The following is a 25559-nucleotide window of genomic DNA, read 5'->3' on the forward strand; positions in this document are numbered from 1 at the left end:
GGCAGTACCAGGGAACAGGGGGCACATGCCTCCTGCACCAGTGATCCGGGCACAGGGAGCCCCCCCTCCCCCCATGTCTCCACAGCACCCTGCTCTACATATGCCCCCTCCCCAGTTGCATTCCTGGCCAGTGTCTCCCTGGCACTCCCTGCTCTTCTGGAGACCTGGGCCAGGTGCTGAGCTTCTGCCAGCAGCACCTCGGCAGTACCAGGGCCAGCCATGCCCTGGCACCAGGCACCTCATTGAGTGGAAGCAGTGTTGGGCAAGCCCCCAGAGGCAGCCTGCTCTTGCAGGCATACAGATCCAGGAGGCACATGCCCCCCTCCACCCCATGCTTGCCCAAGAGTGTATGCAGCAGTAGGAGCTGTCTTTTCTTCCCCATCACCGCATTCCCCTGAAAATGAGCTGCTCACAGCTCTGTCCTGCTCCCCACCCCAGCTGGGCAGTGCCTATGGGTGCCCCTTCACTTCAGCACCTGGGGCGGTTGCCTTGCTCACCCCTGCCTTGCTGCAGCACTGACAGGGTGCTCCATGCGTGACCCTCACTAAGCACTGAGGTTTCTGGCTGCTTTGTATGATTGATATGGCCATGGAATGATGGGAGCTGCCTGTGTGGACTTGAGTACATGTTCTCTAGTAAAATATTTTGCCTCTAATGCATCATGGTGGGGAAGGCAGTGTGGAGGATGGGAAAGGTACATGTCTCGCTGGCCAGACCTTGAGTCTGGCAGTCTGGTTTGTCCTACTGTTTCCATTGTGCCTAAGAAGTAAAGGTCTTTTCCCCATTCCAGGCAGGGAATCCACAATCCAAAGAAGATGTCAAGACGCAGGTAACTGTCATTTTATAGTAACCAAATTAATTGGGGTCCGTTTCCCAGCAGCAGTTCTCTTGATGCAATACATGTCTTTTTGTATCTCTTGCCTCCTGCAGTAGCCGCCTACAAGCCAAACAGCAGCAGCAGCCGCCACCGCCGCCACCACCACCACCATGTCAGGAAGAGTTTCCTCAAGAGCTGCAGGCACCAGAGTCTCTCCAGACCAAAAAACGGAAAGTGGCAGAGGTGAGCAGGTGGATTCATTTTTAGTCCCTAGAAATGAGCATGATTGCCTCTGCCTTGTGTGGGCTATGGCAGGGAGGAAGAGCTTTTACTTCTTCCAGTAGAAGATGGAATTAGGAAGCATTTCAAGAATGGTGGTAAAAGTGTGCCCCTTATTGTATATGAAACTATAATGGCTGGGTGCTAATCAACTGACTATTCTCTTCTCAGCAGGATCTTCAGAAAAAAGAAGATGAAAAAGTCACTAAGAAGCATCAATATGAGATTAAGGTAAGGCATTCCTACATACAAAATAGACTGGAGCTAGGTGTGGGAGTCAGCAACCACCCACCCCACCTGCAAAAAGGGCAAATCGAAAATGGCAGTTGGATTGGAGGAAGCTTCTGCCATTTAGCAGTGGAAAGCACAGTGGTTAAAGCACAAGACTCCTGGGTTTTATACTGAGCTCTGCCACAGATGGTTTTATCTGCACATTAAATTTATTCCAAAATAAATGTAAGGTTTGAATTTAAAAAGAAATGTCTAGACTCTAAATCTACACAGAGTTTTTTTTTTTTTTTTTTTTTTTTTCTGGAACAGTGAAGTCCTAAGGCCTGATCTAAACAAGAAAAGTGCACTGATTTCACCTAAACAGTAGTCTTAAATCCATGTAGTTAGGCAGACAAAAAGAGCTGTTTCTATTTAAATTAAGTTTGTTTTTGCTGAAGTCTGGTAAAGCATCAGTTTAACCTGAAATAAACCAAATAAGATGTGGAGCAGTTTAATTTCAAGTAGATGAAAATGCATATCTCCTGTTTTAAACTAGTACAATCTTCTTCATGTAGACAAGGTCTGACTATGATCTTGGGAAAGTCAGAATCTATCTTATGAAAACTAGGGGAGTAATGTTGAGCTTAAAGGAGTGCTGTGAAGCTAAACTGTCTAATGGTAGTGCTATGTCCTGAGACCCTGGGATAATAGGTGCTATTAAATACAAAAGTTGTAGCCAAAGGAAATAACCTTGCTAAACAGGGTAGTGTCTGGGGTATGTCTATGTGCACATCCTTCACATGCAATAATTTGCAGAATAAACTGTTCTAGGGTGGGTCAGTGGAGCTTGATGCATGTTTGTGGGATGGAGTTGGGGAGTATGCATCTAATTGTTGGATATTAAGTTGCTCACTGACAGAGTAACCACAGTTATGTCCTCATTTTTAAGGGATATTTTTTTACTGAAACATTTTGAGTGTGTTCCACATGCTTGAAACACATCTTTACACAAGAAAGAAATAATCACTGGAAAGTTTTTTAATTAAAAATTAAGACATGAATATCGGTTTACCTGAAGGTTTTCTGCATGAATTACTTTGTTCCCCCTCTTTTGGAGTGATTGCTTTGTTTTTCATCCCATACTTGGGCCTTGGCAGGCTGAGGAGTTGGTCTATAGCTGCTGTTCCCAGTGGATATATGGCCCTGGAGCTCGACACTAGTTATTTTTCCCCTCCATGCTCCCCAGCTAGAGGATAATAGGAAATGGGGTAGCTCGCTCTTTTTTCCTTCCTCCTCTATCTATCTTTCATCTGGGAGGAGGATTAGCAGACCATGGTATCCATTACAATTTTGTTAATGCAACTGTTGTGAATATTACAATTTAAACTGATTCAAGCAATGGAGTAGTTGATTCAGGTACCATGTGTAACAAAGTGTTCAGTCTCCAAAGCCAGCTTGCTTTTGATTTATTAGAATTGAACATATGCTGTCTCCATCTTGATTAGGAAGTCACTATTTTTTGTTTTTAATCTTTCAACGTGTTAATCCTGTGTCCTGGAATGCTTGAATTAATCAGTTTTTAGTTCTGAAGGTTCAGTGAACTTTAAAATTGTTTTGTGCTTTTTATGTTCTAGTGTATAAAAGGATGTTGAAGGATAAATTGGTTATCATGCAATAGGACAAATAGAAAAACTATTGAATAAAAATATAATCTCTCTGCTACTTTTGTGTCTTGGAAACAAGCTAGGCAGTTGAAGTCGGCACCTAAAAGGTCTCTCTCTATTTATTTTTCAGAGCTGTTGGTCACCCACAATAACAGGAGGCATCTCCCCCTGCATAATTATTGAAACACCTCACAAAGAAACCGTAACCACTGACTTCTCCAGATTCAAAAAATATAGGTTCAGAAACCTCTTCATAAACCCATCCCCTCTGCCTGAACTTAAGTAAGTTATTTATGTATTGCTGCTTATGAATTGGGGTAAATCAACATTGTGAAACCTATTATAATGGTGCCCAGTATTGGGTTAAACCTCCTGTTCTTCCTGTGACCCTTAAAACAGACACTGGATTTTTAATTTTTTTTTTTTTAACATCAGTGTTCCTAATAAGAGCCATTTTCTTGTGGCTTAATACCAAAGACTACTTAAGGTTGATAGTAAGATTCATCTGGTCACTTGCACATTTTTAATATAGCAAATAAATGAGTGCACTATTGGAATCTATCCATCTAGAAAACCCTGAGTGCAATAGATTCTCATTCATGAAATAGAACATGATTTGGCTGCTGCTACTTAGAATTTTCCATGTCGCAGTGAAACTGACTAGTCCTGTTGCTCTCACTCCTACTGCTGTTTGGCATAGACACTGAAACCGAAGACATCACTTAAGATGTGATCAATGGTTGAGGAGCTTTTTTAGTGATTGTGTGACAAGCCATATAAAACCCTAATAAGTTAAATTAAATTGGTGGTTTAGATGGCTGCATTCTCTTGTGAAAACTTTTTATTTCATGAGAGAAAAATAAGGATTTTGGGTGGTTATCTTTTATTGGACCAACTGTATGATTGGGGGAGAGAGACTTTTTCAAATTCAGTGCTGCTTTTTTAAGGACCACATTGCACAAACTTCTGTAAGTTTATCCCAACCATGCAGTTATCCAGTAGAGATCACCCACAAAAATCCTTTTCTCTCATTTCCTTGGACCAGCATGGCTGCACTATCACTCCAACACTACTTAATTCTTAAATATTTTTCAAACTCTTCACTTAGCTAAATTTAAGATTGTTAGCCATCCTTGGATTGCTTGAAAGTGTTTTAATCAATTACTTCCTGTCTTTACAGTGACAGGACACTGAGAGTACCCTCATCCCTCTGCTTTACCTGTGACAAATTAAAGGGTGTTTTTGATGTTTCAGCTACTGTCTGACAGTCATGTTGGGAGTGTTTGGTTCAAAGCGTGGGGTTTTTTTCAAATCTGTTCTTGAAAACCTGTCTAGGATAGTTTTAGATGAGTATGATCCTGCCTTAATCATGGGCTTGGACTAAATAACCTTCTGAGGCCCCTTCTACCCACTCTATTTTTAGAATCATTAAAAAAAATAAAATAAAATAAGCGAATGCATCTTTCTGTGACTTTTTTTTTTTTTTTTTTAAAGCAATGAAAAGTGTGCTTGTATTGCACTGCTCAAAATATTTCTTACCCAAAATATTTTTTTGCCACCTACTTTCCTCTTTCTTAAATCTTACTGCATATAGGGTACATCTACCCATGATGTTATGTTGCTATAGTGATGTGCTATGGTAACGTAGCATCCATGGGTATCTACATGTGACCAGCAACTACTTTGCTGTAGCGGTGTGCTCCCCTGTTTATAGCACGCCACTGTGGCAAAGTAGCTGCTAAAAGTGATAGCACCATGTGTACGGCACAGTACGGGCGGTTACTATGCTGTGCTTTTAGTTCTTCCAAAAGGAAGTATTAAAGCACAGTGCAGCAACAACATCACTGTAGGGCAATGTGTAGATGCTCCCATTAGCTAATATTTTGAATAAAGCATGTTTGTGTACTTTGTGTCAAGAAATGATTTCTCAAAGCTTCCTGTGACTTGTATTCCATAGCTGGGGAAACTCCAAAGATGTATGGCTCAATATTCTGAAGAAGGAGAACAAATATGCTCATTGCAAACACTTTACGTCACTACATACTAATTTGCAACCACACATGAGGTCAATACTCCTGGACTGGCTCTTGGAGGTGTGTTTTTTTTTCAAAGTTATGTTATATTATGGCTGTTAAACAGATTGGTGTAGTGGCAAAAATAATAGTTTAAAGAAAGTATCAGTAACAGAATATGCTATAAATGTAAATGGTGCACACGTTTTGCAAAAATTTAAGCAACAGTAGTCTTGTGTTATCTCCCATGAATGACTTGTGTCCAGGGCTCTTTGCTATGGCTGATGACCATGCTAATTGTTAAAATAGTGCAAAAGTAACTCTTTCAACATTACATAACTGTTCTAAGGCACCATGGTGCAGCACACATGCAACCATAACCAAGTCCCTAAAGTGTATCAAAGCTGTGGGGAGTAATGTTATGGTACCATTTGGCAAACTTGATTGCTGCAATGTCTACAAGGCCTTAAAGATCAGAGTTTGTATTTTAAAGGCCTATTTATGCTGACGTGTGTGTGGAAAAACTTACCTCAACTCGCCTCTGAAATTGATTTGGCATTGGTGGGTGTTGCGTTGTTTAAAATGCATTTTGTCTGTTCTGTTTGTGCCATGTTTGGGACAGTTTTGACTTGCTCCATGCTGGCAGCCAAACCACTTGAAAGATTATTTGTGTGGGAAATCCTTCTTAGAATAGTAGTGCTCAGCCTTCTGGCTCTGCAGGCTGGATGAGTGGTATGGAGCTAGTCTGTGGGCCAGATCCCATGGGTGCATTCAGTCTGTAGGCCAGATCCAGTATGGAGTTAGCATCATATGATTGGTCTGTGAGTGAGATCTGGTGTGCTGGTTCCTGTCACTGAACAACCCTGCACACCAGCCCAACCTTGTGCAGGGGTGCATGGGATGCACCATGAAGATCCAGTGCATGGGGCCACAGGTGCAGCCTGTAGAGCTGCCCATGGGTCTAGAAATATTGGCGGTGGGGATGTGGTGTAAGTGCTAACTGCTGTAGCTCGGGAAGCTAACAAAATGTACTTTGAGCAGATGTGGCTCCTTCCATCTATACAAAAAAATTCATTTTGGAAGGGAGCTGAGTTTCTAAGTCTCTGTACACAGCCATGGCAGTTAAACACTGCCACCACTTCCCTACTGTCAAGTATCCAGACCCAATGGGAGGCTTGTGGGTTGGATAGTAGACTGCTGTTCTAGAGCAGGGCTGGCTATTTTGCAAGACCTTTTGTTAAGACTGTCTTGCTGTTGCTGCCCATAGTAGATCTTGAGTTGCACTGACGGAGCAGTGACTGCATGTTGGTAAATTCCATGCTGTTAAATGCCCCGGGCAGGGGGCTATTGGAGTTGGTAGCCATCGTTGCCTTTATTTATATCTGAACTCCACTGTTGCTATCATCAGGGGACTTACACTACTGGCAAGTGTTGAATTACTTGGAGGAAAGAAGTTAGACAGCCTGAACATAAAGTGATGCAAATTGTATGACTTGACCATTCATTCCCAATATACAGTTCTCCATCATCTCTGAATTGGCTCATTTTTTGGCTACTGTTGAATTGGCTATTGCTAAGAGGTTACCCAACTTGATTAACACCTCAGCTGAACACCACTGCTCCAGCAGTGCTCCATATCCTGGTTAGAGTTATGGTAGTCCTCTATACCTTGCTTAAACTTCATCCACCTGCCATTATCAGCCACGGCAGGAAACTTAGTGGAGGGCTGAGTGGGTGAGTACATACAGAGCCTTTGTGGGTGGATGTGCAGAATGTGATGCAGAAAGGTGGCTTATTGCTTCCCCTCTCTCCCTCCATCCTCGTGCCACCTCCCCTGCCCCCTCCCACCCCCCCCCAATGCATACCGCTAACTTGTGGCTTTTCTTACAAAGTCACTGTATCGCAGAAAATATGGAAGCATTAGTAAGCAAGCTCCTTGGCTTGTACAGCAGTAAATGTTAAATCTGCAAGTTACTTCCTTTCATGTCCCACTGAATATTAGCTATACAACTTAGCTTGCATGCTTTTAAAGGAATTGTCTCTTCAGGAAGGGTTCTACTTGAGTTTAGTTAAAACATGTCACTCTTGAGGCGATTTGAACAATATTTAGAGCTCAAGAAATTATTTGGACAGAAATTATTGTTGGAAAATGCGAGTAGCTCTACATACAGCTTTTAAATTTGAAGGCAAACTAGATCTTAAACCAATATTGTTTTATTTTGGCTTTTGCTTCTATTTTCATTTTAAGCAGTTTTGGACCTTGTGGAACCCAGAGAAATGTATTGTTTGAATTTCTGTAGTGATTTTTTCTTCCCCCCCCCCCCCCCCCCCATCCAGTATATTGTAAACATGGCTACCTTTAGCACATGTCAAGGACAAAGATCACCGACCACTAAACGTGTTAGAAAGCATGATGCTGGGAAGAAATCATCAAGCTTTTCCAAAAAGTGTTTGAACTAAAATTTCTGTTGGGCTTTTTGTTCCTAGGTCTGTGAAGTATACGCACTTCACAGGGAAACCTTCTACCTGGCTCAAGACTTTTTTGATAGATTCATGTTGACACAAAAAAATATCAATAAGAACATGCTTCAGCTTATAGGAATTACCTCATTATTCATTGCTTCCAAACTTGAGGTAAGTTGCTGTGTGTGGAGTTCTATATTGCTGGCTGGAATAATATGTGTGATTTTTTTTTTTTTCTTTATTTTTTTTTATTAGAACTTTTTTATAATCATTTTGGAGGGAGGGGAGTTATCAACACAAGACTTCAGAGTGTTTTGAACCTGGTATTAATACAAGTAAAGCCTGGGTGAAGACAGAAAAAATAATTGTACTGCTTAAAGGGAGGGCTTACCATGATTCAGCTGAATCCTAACTACTGTTTTGTGGTTTTTAACTCCCACTTACCACAATATATTTTACCACCTGTCTTGTTGGGTAAATCACTGCTTCACTTATGCATGATTGGGGTAGGCAGATGAACCAGTGGATCATCTGTTTTGCTCACAAATGGTATGCCCCCCAGGTATAACTACTGTCTGTGCACACCCATAAAATTGTCAGTCCTTTGGTGGAGAAACCACACATGCAACACAGCTTAAACTATGTTGGCTTTCTTCATCAATTTAGCTGAATTTCTATCTGGAATTTTGTTGGTTTAGAGTCTGACTTTCTCTCACTCTTACCAGTGTAATTTGTGAGAGCAAGACTTTGTAGCGCAGATGTGACCTGGCTTTTGTCTAGGTTACTGCCATAATATTGCCAAGATAACTTTATTGACACTGCTTTTCTAGTAGAGAGTAAGCCTTAGAAAATGGGATGGTAATTGGTGTAACTTACAACAGCTTTATTGGTCTGTTACAGCTGTTTAAATAGCCAAGTGTCTGTCTACTTTCTGGGATGTTTTAGTCAAGGAGGACCCTGCCTTGTGCAGGGGGCTGGACTAGATGACTTTGTGATCAGTCTTTTCCAGCCCTACATTGGGATGATCCTATGAAGTGAGGGTTATAGAACATAAAAATAGTGTAAGTAGGAAACAATTCAAATCCTTTGGCCAACATTTCCCCTCTGAATAAAACTTGTTCTAATAAATATATGGAATCTGGAATATCTACTCTATACCCATCTCTGCATGTGTAGGTTCCAGTATGTGTTAGTCATAAAAACAAAGAAGTTTGTTTTTTCTATCATAAGAAATAGCTGAAGAACGGTATTTATTTTGTTTGAAAGGGTAAGTTATCTCTAATAGTGGGAAAAGTTGTGAAATGCCTTTAGTTTTTTGCAGAATCCAGAACTGTTCTAATATTTACAACCTTTTTTCTCCTATAAAAAGGAAATCTATGCTCCTAAAATACAAGAATTTGCCTATGTTACTGATGGTGCTTGCAGTGAAGATGATATCATAAGAATGGAACTCATTATATTAAAGGTAACAACAGTTTTCTCTCTCTCTCTCTCTCTCTCTCTCTGATGGCTGTATTTTAGCAACTTATTTCATGACTTTCCCCTAATACAAGCAAAAGGTACTTTAAGTTAGCATCTGCCATTGGGTGAAGGGCTCATTTAAGACGCTCTTGCAGAAACCCTTCATTTTTGTCTTCTGCAAGAAAAGGTTGGGTTTCTGAGCCATTGGTAAGTCTTTAGAAGTGACCCATAACCCTGCCTTGCTACTCTAAAACCACAAAAATAACTGACTATAGGGGCGTGTCCCAAAAAGGGCTCACATGCAGTTTGCAGTGCCTCGAAGCAGTAGCACATGCGAACCCATTTGCGCTGTTCACTTGCAGCATGGCATGGTTAATTTGTTTGTGGTTTTCTGACAATAGGAGATCCTGGTGTCAAAAAAAAAAAAAAAAAAAATGCCCCTAAATCAGTGTGGTGCACATGGCAGCAGTGTGCGCTGCCAGAAAGGGAGCCTGGCTGGACTGGCTTTGGCTGTCCTGGGAGGCCCCAAGAACTCCAGGTACTGGCCCCAGCCTCCTTTGTCCCATCCAGGTCACTGCCATGTGCTGGACCACACATGCTGGGGCATGTGTGGAGACAAATATGTGCCACTGCTGTTTGTCCCATGGGAAATGTGTGGCCCTTAAGATGTGCGCTCATCAGGACATGCCCCGGGTCTGCAAAAGGGTCCTCACCTGGCCTGGGCAGACTCCTGTTTTGCATAGATGTTTGGTTCTTCACTGTGAATGGGATCAAGTTTTGAAACTTAAGAAACCACTGTGAACATAAATCACTCTTCCCTGTTCCACTCCATGAATGAACTAGGTATATCTTGGTGGAGAGCATATTTTGCCTCTTGTGGGCATCTTGTGCATAAGGATTATTATCTGCTTGGTAATGGTGAAAGGAGGGGTAGGAGAGGCATTCTGGTTCTTTTTAAATGGAAGTTATATGTGGGATCTTGGATGGCATTTTGAGACATCCAACATGGCAGTTGGGTCTAACCTAAACGGGGAGGGAGGCAACTAAATTGAATGGGAAAAGGGGAAGCAGATGCAGAAGATCTGGAGCTGTACTTCGTGGGGCAAGAATGCTTTATGCTCTTAGTTCTAGGGCAGTTAAATGTTATTTATTTGCAGGCTTTAAAATGGGAACTGTGTCCAGTGACTATCATTTCCTGGCTGAATCTTTATCTTCAAGTGGATGCTCTGAAAGATGTTCCAAAAGTGCTGCTACCTCAGTATTCTCAGGAGAAATTCATTCAGATAGCACAGGTTGGTAGTCATCTCATTTAGTGCACATCACCACTAGGATTCCTTTGTGGGGACAGAAGTATATTTGATGTGTCAACAGAGACGACCCAAGCAGGGTGCGGGGCCCCATCCCTGGACATGAGGAAGCCAGCAGCGGATTCAGAGGGCAGGAAGTGTTGGATGTGCTAGATTCAGGGCGGGGACGATGCCAAGTAGCTGGACATGAAACTGGTGGCAGTGTGGAGTCACTGCAGCTGTTCTGTGGGGCCTCCCAAAGCATGAGGCCCTGGGTGGTTGGCCAGATGGGTGGCCCCATGTCAAGATCTCCAAGAACATACCAAGCCTTATAAAATAGATTAATGTTACAGTGTAAAAGGGGGGTTAAAACCTGTTGGTTGAATATCAACAGTCTGCTAAATATTTATAATAGTAATTCTCAGCAAGGGTACCATGACACCTAGGGGTGCCTTTAAGATCCTTTCAAGGGTGCCATAGAATGCTATATACAACAGTAGCATTTTAAGGTGTGCATTGAAAATGTGACAATCTCTAGGTTTATCTTGCAAATAAGAATCCATAGTTCCAAAAAAAATCTGACCTGTTGTGGTCTATCTTGTGGCTTCTTTCAGTAGAACCACTTTATCTTTCTGTAGTCAAAAACAAGTGAAAAATAAGAACTGGTATTGTACAAGGGATGCCTTGAGTCTAGAAAGGTTGAGAATTGCTATGGTGGACTTTTTTTTTTTTTTTCTTCTTCCTTGGATGGTTTTAACAACCTTGCACTAGTCTTTCCATAACTAGTTATGGAATCCATGCTGTAGGACTAAACAATAGGTGTCTGTTTAGTGTTGGGTGCATAGGACTAGAGTGCAACACAAAGCATGCTACTTGGGTGGCAAAGGTTTTGAAGATATGAACTCAAGCTACATACCAATAAATGAAAATAAAATGTAGTATGAAAAACATTCATGGTGTTGTTCCAGTCTTCAGGAATATACTGATAAAGGCTTTTTGTCAGCGGTGTAAAAAATAATAGGGTAAACGTATTTGGTATATGAAAATAAGATTGAATTCTGGGAAAAGAAATCTTGAAACCTGAAATAATTTGGATCCTATGGACTCTTCTTTTCAGGCCTACAATGGCTTATCCAGGCAAGATGTTAACTGAGAAAAAGCCAGTTCACTGTACAAACAATTTCTAGCTAGCAATCAATATAAAATATCTGTTTAATTATGGATGGGGATGATTTAATTGCCATATGCTTGCATTTATGATTAATACCTCCCTGGACTTCTACAATCTCAGTTTGTAGAAGTATACAAAATAGTCTTGGATAGCTCTCATCAGTCTGTAAGCAGAACAGTAAATGACTTTGCACCCCAATTCAGAGTGATTCTTATTCTGATGCTGTCTACATCTTGTGTACATGCAGGAAGCTTCCAAGGGGTAATCAAAATTGATGTGAAAACTGACTTTGTTTAACAAATGCAACTTCGTATCACTATCTTTTAGTTCATTAGTCTGTAACACAAGGTTAAAGTTTCCTTTGAAAGTTAAATCCTGATAGCTAACTTTTAACTGGCTTGTGTATGTTTGAATATAATAACCATGGTACAGTGTATCCTTGGAGTGGTAGGCTTCATACTATGCTTCTGGGAATCTTTCTCTGTTATAACAGAAACTTTGTAACCTTATTGTTTCCACAGCTGTTAGACCTATGTATTCTAGATGTCAATTCTCTGGACTTCCAGTATAGGACACTGGCTGCTGCTGCGCTCTGCCACTATACCTCAGTTGAAGTAGTTAAGAAAGCTTCAGGTAAAGTAGACAGTTGCTATGATGGCTCCTAAAGGCTCATGTGGTTACAATTAACTTTAAACTCTTAGAACAGTACAGTTTTCTAGCAAATCGAACTAAGGCTATTAGAATTGATAGGCTTTAAAAATAGTTCATGCTTATGTACTCCCCCCACCCCCTCCACTTCTCAGCCTTGCCTGAGAGCTGTATTCAGTTTTTGTACCATCTTGGGTCTACTTGCCATATTTGCAGCCCCAGTAAAACTGTAGGGAGCAAATATTTTAATTTTTTTAACAACCAACCAACCAGATTCTCAAACGCACAATATTTGGGGTGGGAAACAGTTTTAGGAACTCCTGATATTGCTAGTTACTTGCCTTTGCTCCCTTTTAATGCAACTAGTGTCATGTCACTAGCAACTCATGATGTAGTGCTAGTTCTTACAGTTTTTCTATTTCTTGTAGTTCTTATAGGTGTTAACCTGTTTCCATTCAGTCTTCCTTGGCTGTCAATAGCACTGCATGATAAAATGTAAATATCTCTTCTAAAGCAGACATCCCAGAATATTTTCCTATAGTACAGGGGAGGATAAATTGGAAGTTGTAGAAAGTAGGGTGATGGTATGAAAAATCATTCAATTCAGATGCTAATAAAATGCTGGGGGGGTGGGCCAGTTAACCCCACAGCCCTTTAATATGCAGGTTTGAGTTGTTTTTTAAACTTTGTGGTGGGGAGGCTGGCTGGTAGGGAGTCAATAGCAAGGGTGGGGAGGGTAACAACATAATTTTTGAGATCCTGATGTCTAATCAATAGAAAGCTAAGATGGTAAATATTAGGCAGAAATTACGATATCAGAAAGAATCTATCATTTAACAACTGGTCCAAGCTAGTCAACACTTGGCTACTATAAAAATGAAACTCCCTCTAAAATCAATGTCCTGTCATTGGCTGTGAAGTGAATGATCCAGGTGATGACAAAATGAGGTAACTCAGTGGATGTTCCAGGCTGAGAACTTATCCCTACTCTGCTGCTTTAAGACCTGTGTGTATGGTTCGCCCCCCCCAATAATTAAAGGTGTAGTGGTTATCTATGCTATTTTGACATCTGTTGAACACAACTTTTGCTAATGGAAGTGGTGAGACCTCTAATAGTAAGAGTGGAGGTCTCTAAGAGCTCTGCTCTTATTTGTCGGAGTTTCTCAGGACACCTGTTTTTTGTTTTTGTTTTTTCCTTTTACCATTTTCTGCCTGTTCCTTTAGTAGATAAAGAATGTCTTAAACAAATCTTGAAACAACATGCTTTTCTGTGCTGCTCTAGTTCCATATAGATGCACACAGCTTAGTGGCTCTTAACATGTGCAAAGTTGCTAATATGCAATATATAGTCAGTCATTGTAGGCTGGTGGAAGAACTTAAAAAGCTTTTGGGGGAAAAAATTCCAGCTTGGTGTTCGCAAAATATGCAGTATAGCTGCCTTTTAGGATGTATGCCTATCCTGTAAGTTAGTCATAGCCATCCATTGTTGTTCTTTGTTTAACCTACAACAAAAAATTTGGATCTTGCCTTTTTATTTTTGCAACCAAATCATTCCATGCATTGACCCTCATGCAAGTACTTGACTTAAAAAAAAAAAGCGCGGAGGGCTGCTGCATGAATAATTAGAGGTATCCACAAGGGGGGAAAAAAGTTGCACAGATGATGGATCTCTGAATTGTCTTGTCAGAACAGTGGGTGGAGAGGACAGATGTACAGTCCAGATATATGCAAGCTGACATGAAATGTGTGCAGATCTATTGTGTATGTAATATAATCTTTTTTTTCCTTACCCTGTAGGTTTAGATTGGGATGGTATTTCAGAATGTGTTGCGTGGATGGTCCCTTTTTTTAGAGTGGCAAGAAAAGCCCCAGTGAAACTGAAGAATTTTAAGAAGGTGGCAGTAGAAGATGTACATAATATTCAAACCCATACAAATTACTTGGACATGCTGGTATGTATTGTGTTGGCTTTGTTTTGGTAGTTGGGCTACCATAGCTAAAACTCGCTGTTTTCCCTAGAACTGGTGGAAATTTTGCAATGATTTAATGGGCAGATCTTTCTTGTCACTGCTTTGGGTTGGGGAGTCCATTGGCTACGGCTACAGCTCAACAACCAAAAGAGAAACGTCCTGCTGCATTCTGTGAAAATCTGCATATACCAAGAACTTGGAAAAATGCCCATTAGACCCTCCTTGCACTCTATGCAGGGGGAGGGGATTTCAGTCAGGCATCTGACACTCTTTTAGTAAGCTAAGGAATATTGTCTACATCAGCAGTTCCCAAACTGACAGATTGCACACCACCAATTTAAAACAATACCTTAAGTACCACCAACAAATTTTTGTAATATCAAGTAATTAAAATAAATCTGTTATTGTGTACCACAGATTGGGAACTGCTGGTCTACATGAAAGTACTGCCCCTTCCCTGCTCCTCCTAAGCTTATGTGTAGCTCCTGCTGGCGATGAGCCAGGCCAGGGCTGTGGCCTGCTATGAAAAACCCAGGCTGCCTACAACAGTGGCTACACCAAAATCTGAAGTCCTGGTCAAGCTCACTGCTGAAAGTGGCTGCACGTGCCTTGAGGTACATAGTGCAGCAAGGGACCAGGGCTGTACTACTACACAGATCAGTCCCTCATAGCTCCCCTGCCATCCACCCCTGGCATGCCAACATCTTGTAAGCCCAGGTGAAGCAGGTTTTTCAGTACTTGGCCCAAACACATTGCCAACCCCTGTGATAAGACTGCTTGTGGTGGCTGCTGCAAATGGGAACAATGGTCTTAAATTGCAGCTGGGCAAGTTTAGGTTGGATATGCAGTAAACTGTCTCATTATGAAGGTAATTAATGCATTGGAAGAGGCTACCTAGAGGCTGTGACATCTTCATTCTGGAAAGATTTTTTTTTCCCCCTAAGAGCAGAATAGCTTAGACCAGGGGCTGGGGTAAGTGTCTTCATAATGTCCCTTCAAGCCTTACTTTTCTATAGTTTTTGATTACCTGTTACCATGGTGATGCTGCAAGTCTGTCTTTGCATAAACTGCTCCCCAGTGGTAGCATGGACTCCCACCTGCCTCATTCAGACTGCAGCAAGTGCATGGGCAGCTCTTAACCTAGAATGCTAGAAATAAGTGCCATGCAGGTGGTAACCATTTTCAACCACTTATATTCATACTAAGAGATATTAAAACTTAAATGATCAAGATGACTCACTCTTTCTTAAACACAACAAAAAAAACACAACAAAAAAAACACAACAAAAAAAAAAAAAAAACTTTGTTCCAGCAACTTAAGGACAAGTAGGGGAAAAAAACCTGAATTAAGAATTCGGCATAAATATTAAGGCTTATTTAAGAGGATACTTACTCCATTACTAATTCATGTCATTTCTTTGACTATACAGGATGACGTTAATAGTGGAGAGGCTTCTACAGCACTAGGACAGCTATCCCCAGTGTCTACAGGAGGAATAATAACACCCCCCAAAAGCACAGAAAAGAAGTGAAGCCTGTAGAAATGACCTACAATGTGAACAACTTCAGAAGCAGGACTGCTTCAGTACAAGCCTACACTAAACCTGAATCTAACCTGCTACTCTATCCTGCCACTCATGATATGTATGGTAATAAAAGACAAGTTGAACCAACGGATGGAAATCGGTTCTACAAACTGCAACTTTTCTGAACTGTTAAACCAGCAATTCCTCTATGCCACACAGGGTGCTGGACTAGATCCCTGCTGATCTAAACTGATACTACAGTAGTAGTGTTCCAAGTTGAACTTATTTTAAATGATGAATTTGTTTAATTATGGATTTCATCAACCATTTATGTTGTCCAATAAGCCATTTTTCAAAAGTCCTGCCTACTCAGTTTACATGTCAGATTCACTTTCACAGGGGAGAGCCATAAAAGGTTATTTTGGACAATGGGAACAGCAGCTTATACATGTTACCTAATGGTGATACGCTTGAAATAGTTGAGTTTCTACTTGATCTCTGCTGATACCATTTTTTCCTCTGTGTGTGGTATAAGTCTACCAGTTTGTCTTATCCCTACTGGTTAGGGATTACATGGGTCAGGGGCCATGTGGAGTTTACTTACTGCAAAGACTGAATGCATAACTGATTCTAAATGCATTGGGACACTTGAATCAAACCAGTAAACTGGCAGATTAAAATAGCTTTAGGACTAGGGCAGACTGAAGAGATGCTCTAGCAAACTTAGTTTTCAAGCTCCAGTCTATCCTTGACCTCAGGTAAAAGTACAGCTAAAAATATTGCTGCTGAAATAACTTAACTGGAATAGTTCTTGAAGGAAAAAGAAATCTACTTGACAGCAAGACTGACTCAAACATAGACATTTAGCTAGAACTGGAGTAGGTATATAAAGAGTATGCCTAGCTCATTAAGAGTCTGCAACCACTCAGAAAATACAAGTATTGGGAGGAAAAATGCTATGTACTGTAGAGTTGTCTTATCAGTGTTTAAACAGCATTAACTACTGTATGCTCCTTTGAATATTCAACTACCTCAGCTCATGAGGTGCTTAACTTTTGTTCTATAAAGGGACAGTATCTAGCAAAGGAGCTTCTCAAATTGGAGGAATGATGACCACCACAGTAGGGGTGCAGTAGTGGATCAACTACAAAGTTGATATAGACCAAACAGAACACTTCCTGGTGTGTGAAGCTATATTTACTGCCATGGTGTGCAAAACTGCTTCTATGAACACTTGAGTTGTATTAAGATCTAATATTGCCTTACCCAACTTCATTGCTTCTTCAAATAAATTGTTAAAAAAGCATGGTGAAATTAACTAAATTTTCAACTTTCTGTATAGTTTTGTAAAATAAGGGTTTTTATTGTAAGATTTCATATCTAAAAAGGAAAGAGCACAGTCTGTAAATATTGTATAAAAATTTTAAATACTCTTAACAAATGAGTAAAAAATAAAAGTGTTGAAGTTTTCCATTCTACACCCTCTTAATCTTTTAGCATTAGACTAAAAGTAAAGTTTTGCCATTGCTTGAAGAAACTTCTTTTTTCGTCTCTGTGCTGCAAGCTGTAATACTTCCTCTGGATTGCTAGCATTCAGTTCTGTCTGGCCAATAGCTTTAATCTTTAAAAACAAGAGAGAGGACCAAGAATGAACTTTTGCTAGTAATGCTGATTTTTTTTAAAAGCAGGATATCACATTATATGACATGGTCTGTGCTATCACTGTAGTCATCACTACTCAACTACAAAAGTGAACTTTGCTATAACTACAAACCCATGGGACACCTGCATAGTAGAGGACTAAAAATGTATAAAAGCATTTGGGTGAAAACTAAACACCTCTCAACCACAACAAGAATTGCTTTAACTTACTGCTATTTGTCTCTTGTCTGTCTCTCCTCTCTTATGGTGGAGATCTGAAGGAGAGTCAAGAAAAGGAAGTACTTGTGCATACATACATCACAGCTAGGGCAGTTCCTAGAGCCAATTTCCAAAATACCCAATCAAAATGCAAGAACAACTTGTAGCAGATTTAGGTACAAGTATTTTTCAGGAAACAAACCTTTCCCAGACAAGTCAGTCACACTACACTGCATGTTTCTTAAAAAGATCTTCCTTCACCCCCATCCTTTGGACCCCTGAAGAGGGAAGTAACATTCATTTTCAGCTTGTTAATATGAAATTCACAAGTCACATGCCAATGATAAAACTGTAATTTAAAAAAAAATCTACATATCCCTATCAGCTGCTTTGTATCAATTCTTTCTAATCCAAAGGATACATGTCAAATATTCCAAAATGGTAACATCCCAGATGTACTCATAGTAGGAATCCATAGCATCATGGCTGAAAAGCAGAATATCAAATAACTCAATATTATATCTAAAAGTGTAAAGATATTAAGTGCATATTGTAGTCAATAAAACACTTACCTATTTTGTTCCTGTAATGCTTTAAATGCTGTTTTATAGTCTATTTCTCTGAGGAACTGGCACAAAATTGCTACCTGTAAGAGAACATTTAGTCCAATAATTCTTAACCTTATTAGACTCCAGGTATCCCTTAGCTTGGAGGCACCCCTCAGGCAATGCCAGCTCAAGTTTTCACTTTTTTTTTTTTTTTTTTACTACAGGAGAGCAACAGAAGACTTGCTCTTAAGACCACAACAGGGCACAACTTTAATTTTTTTATTTTTTTATTTATTTTTTTTTTAAAACACACAAGTTTATTGGGAAGGGAATATGGAACTTCTCTAACCAGAGAGGGCTGATTTAATCTCAGACCAGTTCTCCCACCACCAGAAGTGGCAATTTGCCTTCTCTAGGAATCTGAGACTAGTGGGTTTCTATCCTTAGTCTGGCTGACAATTCCTTCCCTTTTAGTAAGACACTTATGGGACAGACCTGGCCCAAATCCCTACCATGTCACTGACCAAACTGGACTGCCAAGTGCAGAGTCAATTCTGGCAAGAACTGCCTCTACAGCTTGACACTATTCTGGTTACGTGCATAGCCTTGGGGCTGAAAAGAGGCTATGCACTTACCTAAAGTAGGGTTGTTGGTTGTAGCCATGTTGGTCTAAGGACACAGGCAGACAAGGTTCTTTGAGAAGATGTGGTATCTTTTATTAGATCAATTAAATTGTTCTTTGCAAGCTTTTGGGCACAAATACCCTTCTTCATGCATATAGATTGTGAGATCTCCCAGACAGAATAGAAGTCAAAATGCAGCTCTGTGAAAATTCAGATGTGTGGCAGTGAGGAACAGAGAGGTAGAAGACAATAGGTGTAAGAAAGGTTGGGGGTAGTGAAAGGGAAATGTTGAACTGGTGGTAAAAGAATGTAGCAGGTAAAATGCAGACAGGTTACCTGGGGTTATCAGATATCAGGCAGGTTATAATGTGCCATAAATCCAATATCTGTATTTAGTTCATTATTTTTTGTATCCAGTAGGTTGCTGAAGTAGAGTTCATAGGCTCCTCTGTAAAAGGTGTTTCGTAAATTCCCTTTGAGGATCAGAACTGAGAGATTAGAGAGTGGTTGTCTTGTGAGAAGTGTGCACCCACAGGTGATTGGGTATTTTTGTCTTTGACAGATTTTTTGGTTTGTGTTCATTCTGCTGTGTTGTTTTTTTCTATGTATTTTCCATCAGGGCACTTGGTGCACTGGATGAGATGTATTGCATTTCTGCAGGTACAGGTATAAGAGCCAGGTGATGGTTCTGTTGAAGGGTGCAGTTATTGTAGGGGTGGTGGAGATGTGTTGGCAGGTTTTATGTTTTTTGTTCTGGCATGGTCTGGATCCATTCAGTGTGCTTTGGGCCATAGGAAGTTTGCTTCTGATGAGGTTGGCAAGGTTCAGTGCTTGTTTAAAGGCTAGATTGGGTGGTTCTGGAAAGATATCTTTAAGAATTGAGTTTTCTTCTAATATGGGTTGCAATTGTTTGAGGATGTTCTGTACATGTTCCAGAGAAGGATGATTTGTCAAAATCAATTATATGCGATTTGTGGGGATTTTCTTTCTGTACTGCAGTAATTATGTGATATCCAGGTGGCTCTTTCAAATGTATGATCTCTCTTGCTGGAGAAGCATCCTTATTGGGTGAAAGCCCTTTTGAGATTACCTGCAACTGTCACCTCGCTATTCTTCTCAGTGAAGGTTCAGTAGTATCTGAGGGCTTGGCTGTATATTACAGCTTTCTTGGTGTGTTTAGGGTGATTTCTGGCTTTCATGTATATGGTGGTTTTTATTTTATCATTCTGGATAGTCTGAGAGAGGGGTGATGGTTACTGAATTTGTGATGGAAATCAAATCAGCACCAACATTTCCTTTTTAGACACTATGATCAATATCCAGAATGGTAAAATACAAACTACCACATACAAGAAACCCATGGACCAACATACATATCTACACAATCACCCTAAAGAACCTTGTCTGGGTGAGACAAGAACCTTGTTTCACATGCATCTACCCAAAATGTCTGCCTACACCTAAAATAGGCACTTATCTGGCAATGTAAACAGTGCTCCTTATTCATGCAGCCCTAAGATTAGCTCCAGCTTCTAATAACAGTCCTTTGACAGCTGCTTCCCCTTCACCATCTCTAGGCAGTTAGCTGGAGTAAAGTTACGTTAGAAAGCAGACAGCAGGGCTGAATAATACCATGTACTTCAAGCAAAGCAGGTGTAGCACATATCATATTTACTCAACTATAAACACACCCCCTGACTATAAACCACACAGTCTTATTTTTGGACTGCCCAGAGTCTAGGGTCTCTGAGGCTGGGGACTATGCACCTGATTCAGCATTCCATGTAGCAGGGCTGGCCTGATCCAGCTTAGAAGCTCCAAGGCTGTACTGGGTCCACCCCTGTACACTCGCTCCAGGGCTGCATGTGGTCCCAGACTTCAATCACTCACTGGCTCTGGAGCCACATGCCGGGTCCTGAGCTGTAAGTTGGGTTAGACCCAGTGCGCTGAGTGCAGCTGCAGATCAATCACTCACACAGTTCTGATCCAGTGGTTGGGGTTGGGGAGAGAGTGGTGACAGCATTAAAATTGCCATTGCCACCACTCTGCCCCACCAAATTTCCTGAGGAGTCTTCTTCCCTCACATATCTCCACCCCCATTTTCTCCAGTTGATTTTGGGGAAAAGAGAAGTGGGTATATGGTAGCTTTTTCCACAGATAAGCAACAGCAACAAGTTGGCAGTGGCACTATGATTGTTATGCAGCTCAGTTAATTACGCCTTTACACAGTAAGTACGTGTATGCACAAGTGGAACATGTTGTGCTTAGTTTTTTTTTTATCAGCCCTTGTTCTTTGAGGGGAGGGAGTGGTGGGGTTTTTTTTGCTTTTTGGTTTTTTTGAGGAACAGAGTATAAAGAACTCTGAATTTAAATAAAAGAACATAAAACCTGGGCAGGGTATTTTTTCTCAGTAAGCTTCAGTCAACATCAGTACTGCTCCTTTGGAGGCTCTACCACTACATTCTGATTGCAGAGTTATGAACCCACAGCAGCTTTTATGCTGACAACTTGATTTTGAAGACAAAGTTTGCTCTCTCCTTGTCAAAATGTTTGACTTAAAAACAAATAAGTCTATATGAGGCTGGTGCCCAATTACTCTCTTACCTGGGTATGGCAGTTGAGCAAAGAGCAGCATTTTATCATTCTTTTTATCACCTAAGGTACAAAAAATGCAGAGGACAATTATGACATAGCTCCCAGAATGCTGATGCTTACATTAAGCACATAATGACAACTTATTCTTGAAGAACTGGAGAACAGCATATATTATCTGCAAAATGCACCCCCCTCTCTCATATACTGAGTACTTGCTTTGCAGTGCACCAAAGCATCCTAGCCATATTTTAGAAGATCCCTGCCCCAGAATAGGTAACTCCTTAGATCCATGGAACCCTTAAACAACCTAATCTCAAATAAAGTGATGTGGAAAAACATGGCTTTTCTGTTGTAGAAGTGATAGCAAGACTATGATAACCTAGCCCTGGCTCCCTGTCTACTCCCCCTCCCCCCATCCCCTTAAACTAAAAGTAGCTATTTGCTTGCCTCAATACATGCATGAACCCAGCTGGCTTCTAAATCTCCAAACCAGGGAAAAATTTAATCACTCTCCTTTAGGTCCAGGCAGGTCATGGCAAAGCCATGATCTCCTACTGCAGTGGTTCTCAACCTTTTTAGATTCAAGGCATCCCTCAGAAAATTCCAGCTCTTAGTTTTCACTTGTTCTTTGACTGCAGAAAAATAACAGAGCAATTCTTCTGTTGCAAAGAACTGGGTAAGACCATAATGGGTCAGAACATTTCATGCTATGAATTCCTATTTGAAATCTGTGTTTATCTTGCAAGTTGTGTGTAGGTGTTTGCACACCTAATGGTGTTAGTATCATGGGCACCATTAAAAGAATCTCAAGGCACCTCAGGGTACTGCAGAAGCCTGGCCAAGAATCACTGTTCTACTGACTACAGTGACTGACAGGCAGCTCCCCCACTGCTCCTTATCACAATACTATAAGCAGTTTTATGACTAACGTCTGAAATACTGTAACACTAAAGACAAGTCAACAGAGAAAGACCAGGCTGAAGTTGCATAGACGGTAGGGCTTTGCAAAACGGCACTGTTCTGTTTCAACGTTACAATGGTACAGCATTTTGTTTCGATTCGAAACCGCTATTCCATTTCGTTTAGTCGAAACAGTTTCGCTGTTTCAACGTTTCGCCCATAGGCTATAACGGGGAATCTCAAAACAGCCTATAACTGTCATTTCTGACCTGATTTGGATGAAACTTGCAGGAACGGTAGCCCCTGCTAAGGCCACGAAGTCTGCCAACTTTCAAGGAGATAGGTGCAGGGGCTTCTGGGTTCTGAGGCCCTGCACCTCTAGCTGTTGACAGGCAAAACTCGTGACATGGGTGAGTGACTGTGTGCGTGTATTAAGGTGTGCCCTCACTCAACTGACCCCAAGGCAGAAAGCAGGGCAGTTCAAACAATGCTGCCTTTTATGCAGTTTTTCCATCCCTCCCCCAGAGCACTGGGTTGGAAGGGACTTCAGGAAAGGATGACAGTCACTGGCCAGCTACACGGTCAATAATGGGAACACTCCCCCCCCACCCTCACTTCAGTTTCTGTTTCCCTGCAGGCAAGCCCAGCTTGAGCTTCGAAACTCGAAACGTTTTGAAAATTCTGAAGCATTTCAACTTGCCTCATTTCATTTTGAGGCCATTTCCAAGCTCTCCATTTTGATTTCGCTGTTTCGAACTCGAAACGAGTTGAAATGAAACTGAGGAAGAAGTGTCGCACAACCCTAATAGACAGGGGATTCAGCATTTCACAAGAATTTTCCATGACACTGAATGAAAAACATCCTTCTCATATAGCCAAAGCAGACCCAACTCCTCTTCCAGGGTACACCATAGAAAGGGTAACTATTTGCTACAATAAATATAATGCAGGTGAGATGCTATGGGGGCTTTGTGCTGAGAAGACCTAGGCTTTGGAACACCTTCCCCAAAGGTCACCAGTAAAGGTTCCTTAAACTCATCACATTTAGGCCAGGCTGAAGGACACCTTTGTTCACCTGAGCACTCCCCAGTGAGATGAAAAATCTAATTTTGTGCTGAAAGGCAGCAGCCAACTGTAACATGGAGCCCAGTTCCAGGGAATCAGCTTTTCCCTGTACACCTATTTACTCCAGTGATTCTCAACCAGGGTACTGCATGCACCCCTGAGAGAGGAGGTATGTGGTGAAAAGCACAACTCCTGCACAAACCACCCTTATGCTCTGAGCAGCATGTTCCTTGCTCAGCCCAGCTCCTTCCTCTGTTCCTCCTGTGCTCTCAGGGCTGATGGGAGAGGCTGAGAGTGGTGGCTCTAGGCACTGGCATTGAAGTCCCCAAAGTGCATTTAGGGGGCAGAGAATAGAAAGTGCAGACACAGAAGAGTTCTGTCCCTGTCACCAGTGGCCACTGGTACCCCCTTCTGCCTCCTTCAGGGGTCTAATGACCCATCCCCCTGAAGCTCCCCACCCACTTTGCTTTCATGGGGTGGCAGGGTGGGCAGGACACCCCTGCAATCTCTTAAAGGTACCAGAAGGTGTGGGAAGGTAAGCACTTTAAGAAATTAATTAGTCTTTAAATGAGGTGCCACTACCATTCTGAGAAATTATCAAAGGGTGCCTTGAGTCTTAAAAGGTTGAGAACCACTGATTTATACAATCCACACCCAGGATTCAGCAGCTACAGAAGAGATCCCACCACCACCAGATCTTGGTTGACACTATTTAAACATAACACATCTACATATGGTTAAGGTTTGCTTAACTATTCTGAAAATTCTACTCAGGGACATACAAATCCAAGATCATTCAATACTTTCTCCATCAGGAGTCTGAATGCTGACTCCTCCTTTGACTTGTACTCAACAAAAAAAAAAAGTGTCTGTGTTGAGGGGACTTCTGAGTTTTAAGCAGCAAAGGAAATAGATTGGTCTGTTAATTAAGACAGTTACAGCTAGCTATTTCAAAAGATGCATGTACAGACACATTCACACAATCTGTGTAGTACAGATCATAGGAAAGCAGGGCTGGAAGGGACCTCACAAGGTCATTTAGTCTAGCTCCTCAAGGCAGGATCATCTCTGACTAAACCTAAGATTCCTGACTAAACCATAGCAACTTATATGGTCAGTAGGGGTGTACTGATTCTTCAGGCTGATACCAATAGCCAATTATTAATTAGTCATATTGGCTGATACTGATCTGATTGCCGATATGCAGCCTGGCAGCTTAGAGAGCAGTATCTGGCTGGTAAGTCTGTTGCGGGGGAGGGGGGAAGGGAAGGAGGGGTGTGGGGGGCAGATCGAAGCCCCTGTGGTTAGGGAGGATGTAGGGCTGGGATGGAGCCATGAGTGGCTAGTTCAGGCACAGGCAGCTCCTGCTGTTGCAAGCACCCCTGGGGGAGTTATGGGGGGGCATGTATCCCCTGTGTCTGTAAGCAGGGAGAGGGCAGGCTGCTGCTGCAGGCGGGGGTGGTAGTCCCCCTCCCAGCACCACCACCCACTCCAAGTGCATCCCCGGCCCAGCCGCCACACCAGGAAGAGCCTGGCACCGCTCCCAACTCCAGCCTGTAGCGACAGCCCCCACTTGCTCCATGCCCAGATCAGGAGGAAGCATGTGCCATGCCGTGCTGTCCCCCCCCCAAATGCCTCCTGTATGAGCTGCTCATGGCTTCATCCCGCGCTTCAGCCCCACTCCCTCCCTCACCACAGGGGCCTCGATCTGCCTCCCCCGCTTTCCCTCCCGAGTCTGCCCCCCACAACAGACTTACCAGCCAGACACTGCTCTCCAAGGTGCCGGGCAGGCCACATGCATGCTGTGACTGCACATGTAAGCAGCATTTAACATCAGCCACGCCAGCCAGAAAAAAAGCAGTGTGCCAATAATGTCAATTTTCCTTTTATCAGTGCTGATACGATATGGACTGCTGTATCAATGCACCTCTAGTGGTCAGGTAAGACCCCATCTCCTAGCAGTGTCCAGCTGTACATGATGTTTTAACACAGCAAGCATCTAAATCCAAGCATAAATTCACCTGGTCTGTGAATACATCAGGTGGTACCATCTTATTGAAGAAATCGGAGCACACTGCTCCTGCCTGAAGGTAATAATGTAGAGCAGCTGAATACTGATTTGTTGCTATAGCGGGGGGAAAAAAAAAAAGAGAACCAGAGTAAAATCAGAAATGAAATTTAGTAATTTCCACGTAATGACTTGCAGGGTTTAGAAGATTATTCATGTAGACAAATGGTGACAAACCAAAGTTTACTGTACATTAATTCTACTTGGAAGAGGGTTTGTTTTATGGATGCATCAAGGTATGCACCACAGGGCTGCATGTGGCAAGACATGCTATTCTAAGGACCTGATGCACCTGCGAGGTAGGCTGTCTCTCCATGGGAAACTTCCTGGGTCTAGTAGCTGCACCCGTAAGCATGCTGGGCTGCATCATGCAAGCTGCCTCTTCAGCAAGAA

General features: G+C 41.8%; 2 protein-coding genes across 14 annotated transcripts in view; one reads left to right on the top strand and one right to left on the bottom strand.

Moving 5' to 3' along the window:
* The first annotated feature begins 794 nt into the window (after positions 1-794).
* CCNE2 (cyclin E2) lies at positions 795-15538 on the top strand. Of its 2 annotated transcripts, none has more exons than XM_006019985.3 (11): positions 795-829; positions 931-1060; positions 1268-1327; positions 3101-3252; positions 4928-5063; positions 7470-7616; positions 8815-8910; positions 10064-10198; positions 11885-11996; positions 13809-13963; positions 15412-15538. In XM_006019985.3, the coding sequence occupies exons 1-11, from the start codon at positions 816-818 to the stop codon at positions 15511-15513; spliced, it is 1239 nt and encodes a 412-aa protein (XP_006020047.1). In that variant the 5' UTR covers positions 795-815; the 3' UTR covers positions 15514-15538. The 2 variants fall into 2 exon arrangements, with proteins under 2 accessions (XP_006020047.1, XP_006020048.1); XM_006019986.3 differs by having other exon boundaries at positions 1271-1327.
* A 1440-nt stretch (positions 15539-16978) lies between these two features.
* INTS8 (integrator complex subunit 8) overlaps positions 16979-25559 on the bottom strand; it is a 46522-nt gene continuing 37941 nt past the window's right edge. The window contains exons 22-27 of one of the 12 annotated variants that reach the window (XM_006019983.3): positions 25120-25223; positions 21143-21193; positions 17940-18013; positions 17789-17853; positions 17380-17423; positions 16979-17128 (exon numbers count right to left, since the gene is read on the bottom strand). In XM_006019983.3, the coding sequence (XP_006020045.1) occupies positions 17012-17128; positions 17380-17423; positions 17789-17853; positions 17940-18013; positions 21143-21193; positions 25120-25223 (455 nt within the window). In that variant the 3' untranslated portion in view covers positions 16979-17011. Of the gene's footprint in view, positions 17129-17379; positions 17646-17788; positions 17854-17939; positions 18014-21142; positions 21194-25119; positions 25224-25559 lie in introns of those variants that run through there. The other 11 variants (XR_003093163.1, XM_025199422.1, XR_003093162.1 and 8 more) reach the window with 11 other exon arrangements.

Source organism: Alligator sinensis, unplaced genomic scaffold (assembly GCF_000455745.1).
Source record: "Alligator sinensis unplaced genomic scaffold, ASM45574v1 scaffold273_1, whole genome shotgun sequence".
NCBI lineage: Eukaryota > Metazoa > Chordata > Crocodylia > Alligatoridae > Alligator > Alligator sinensis.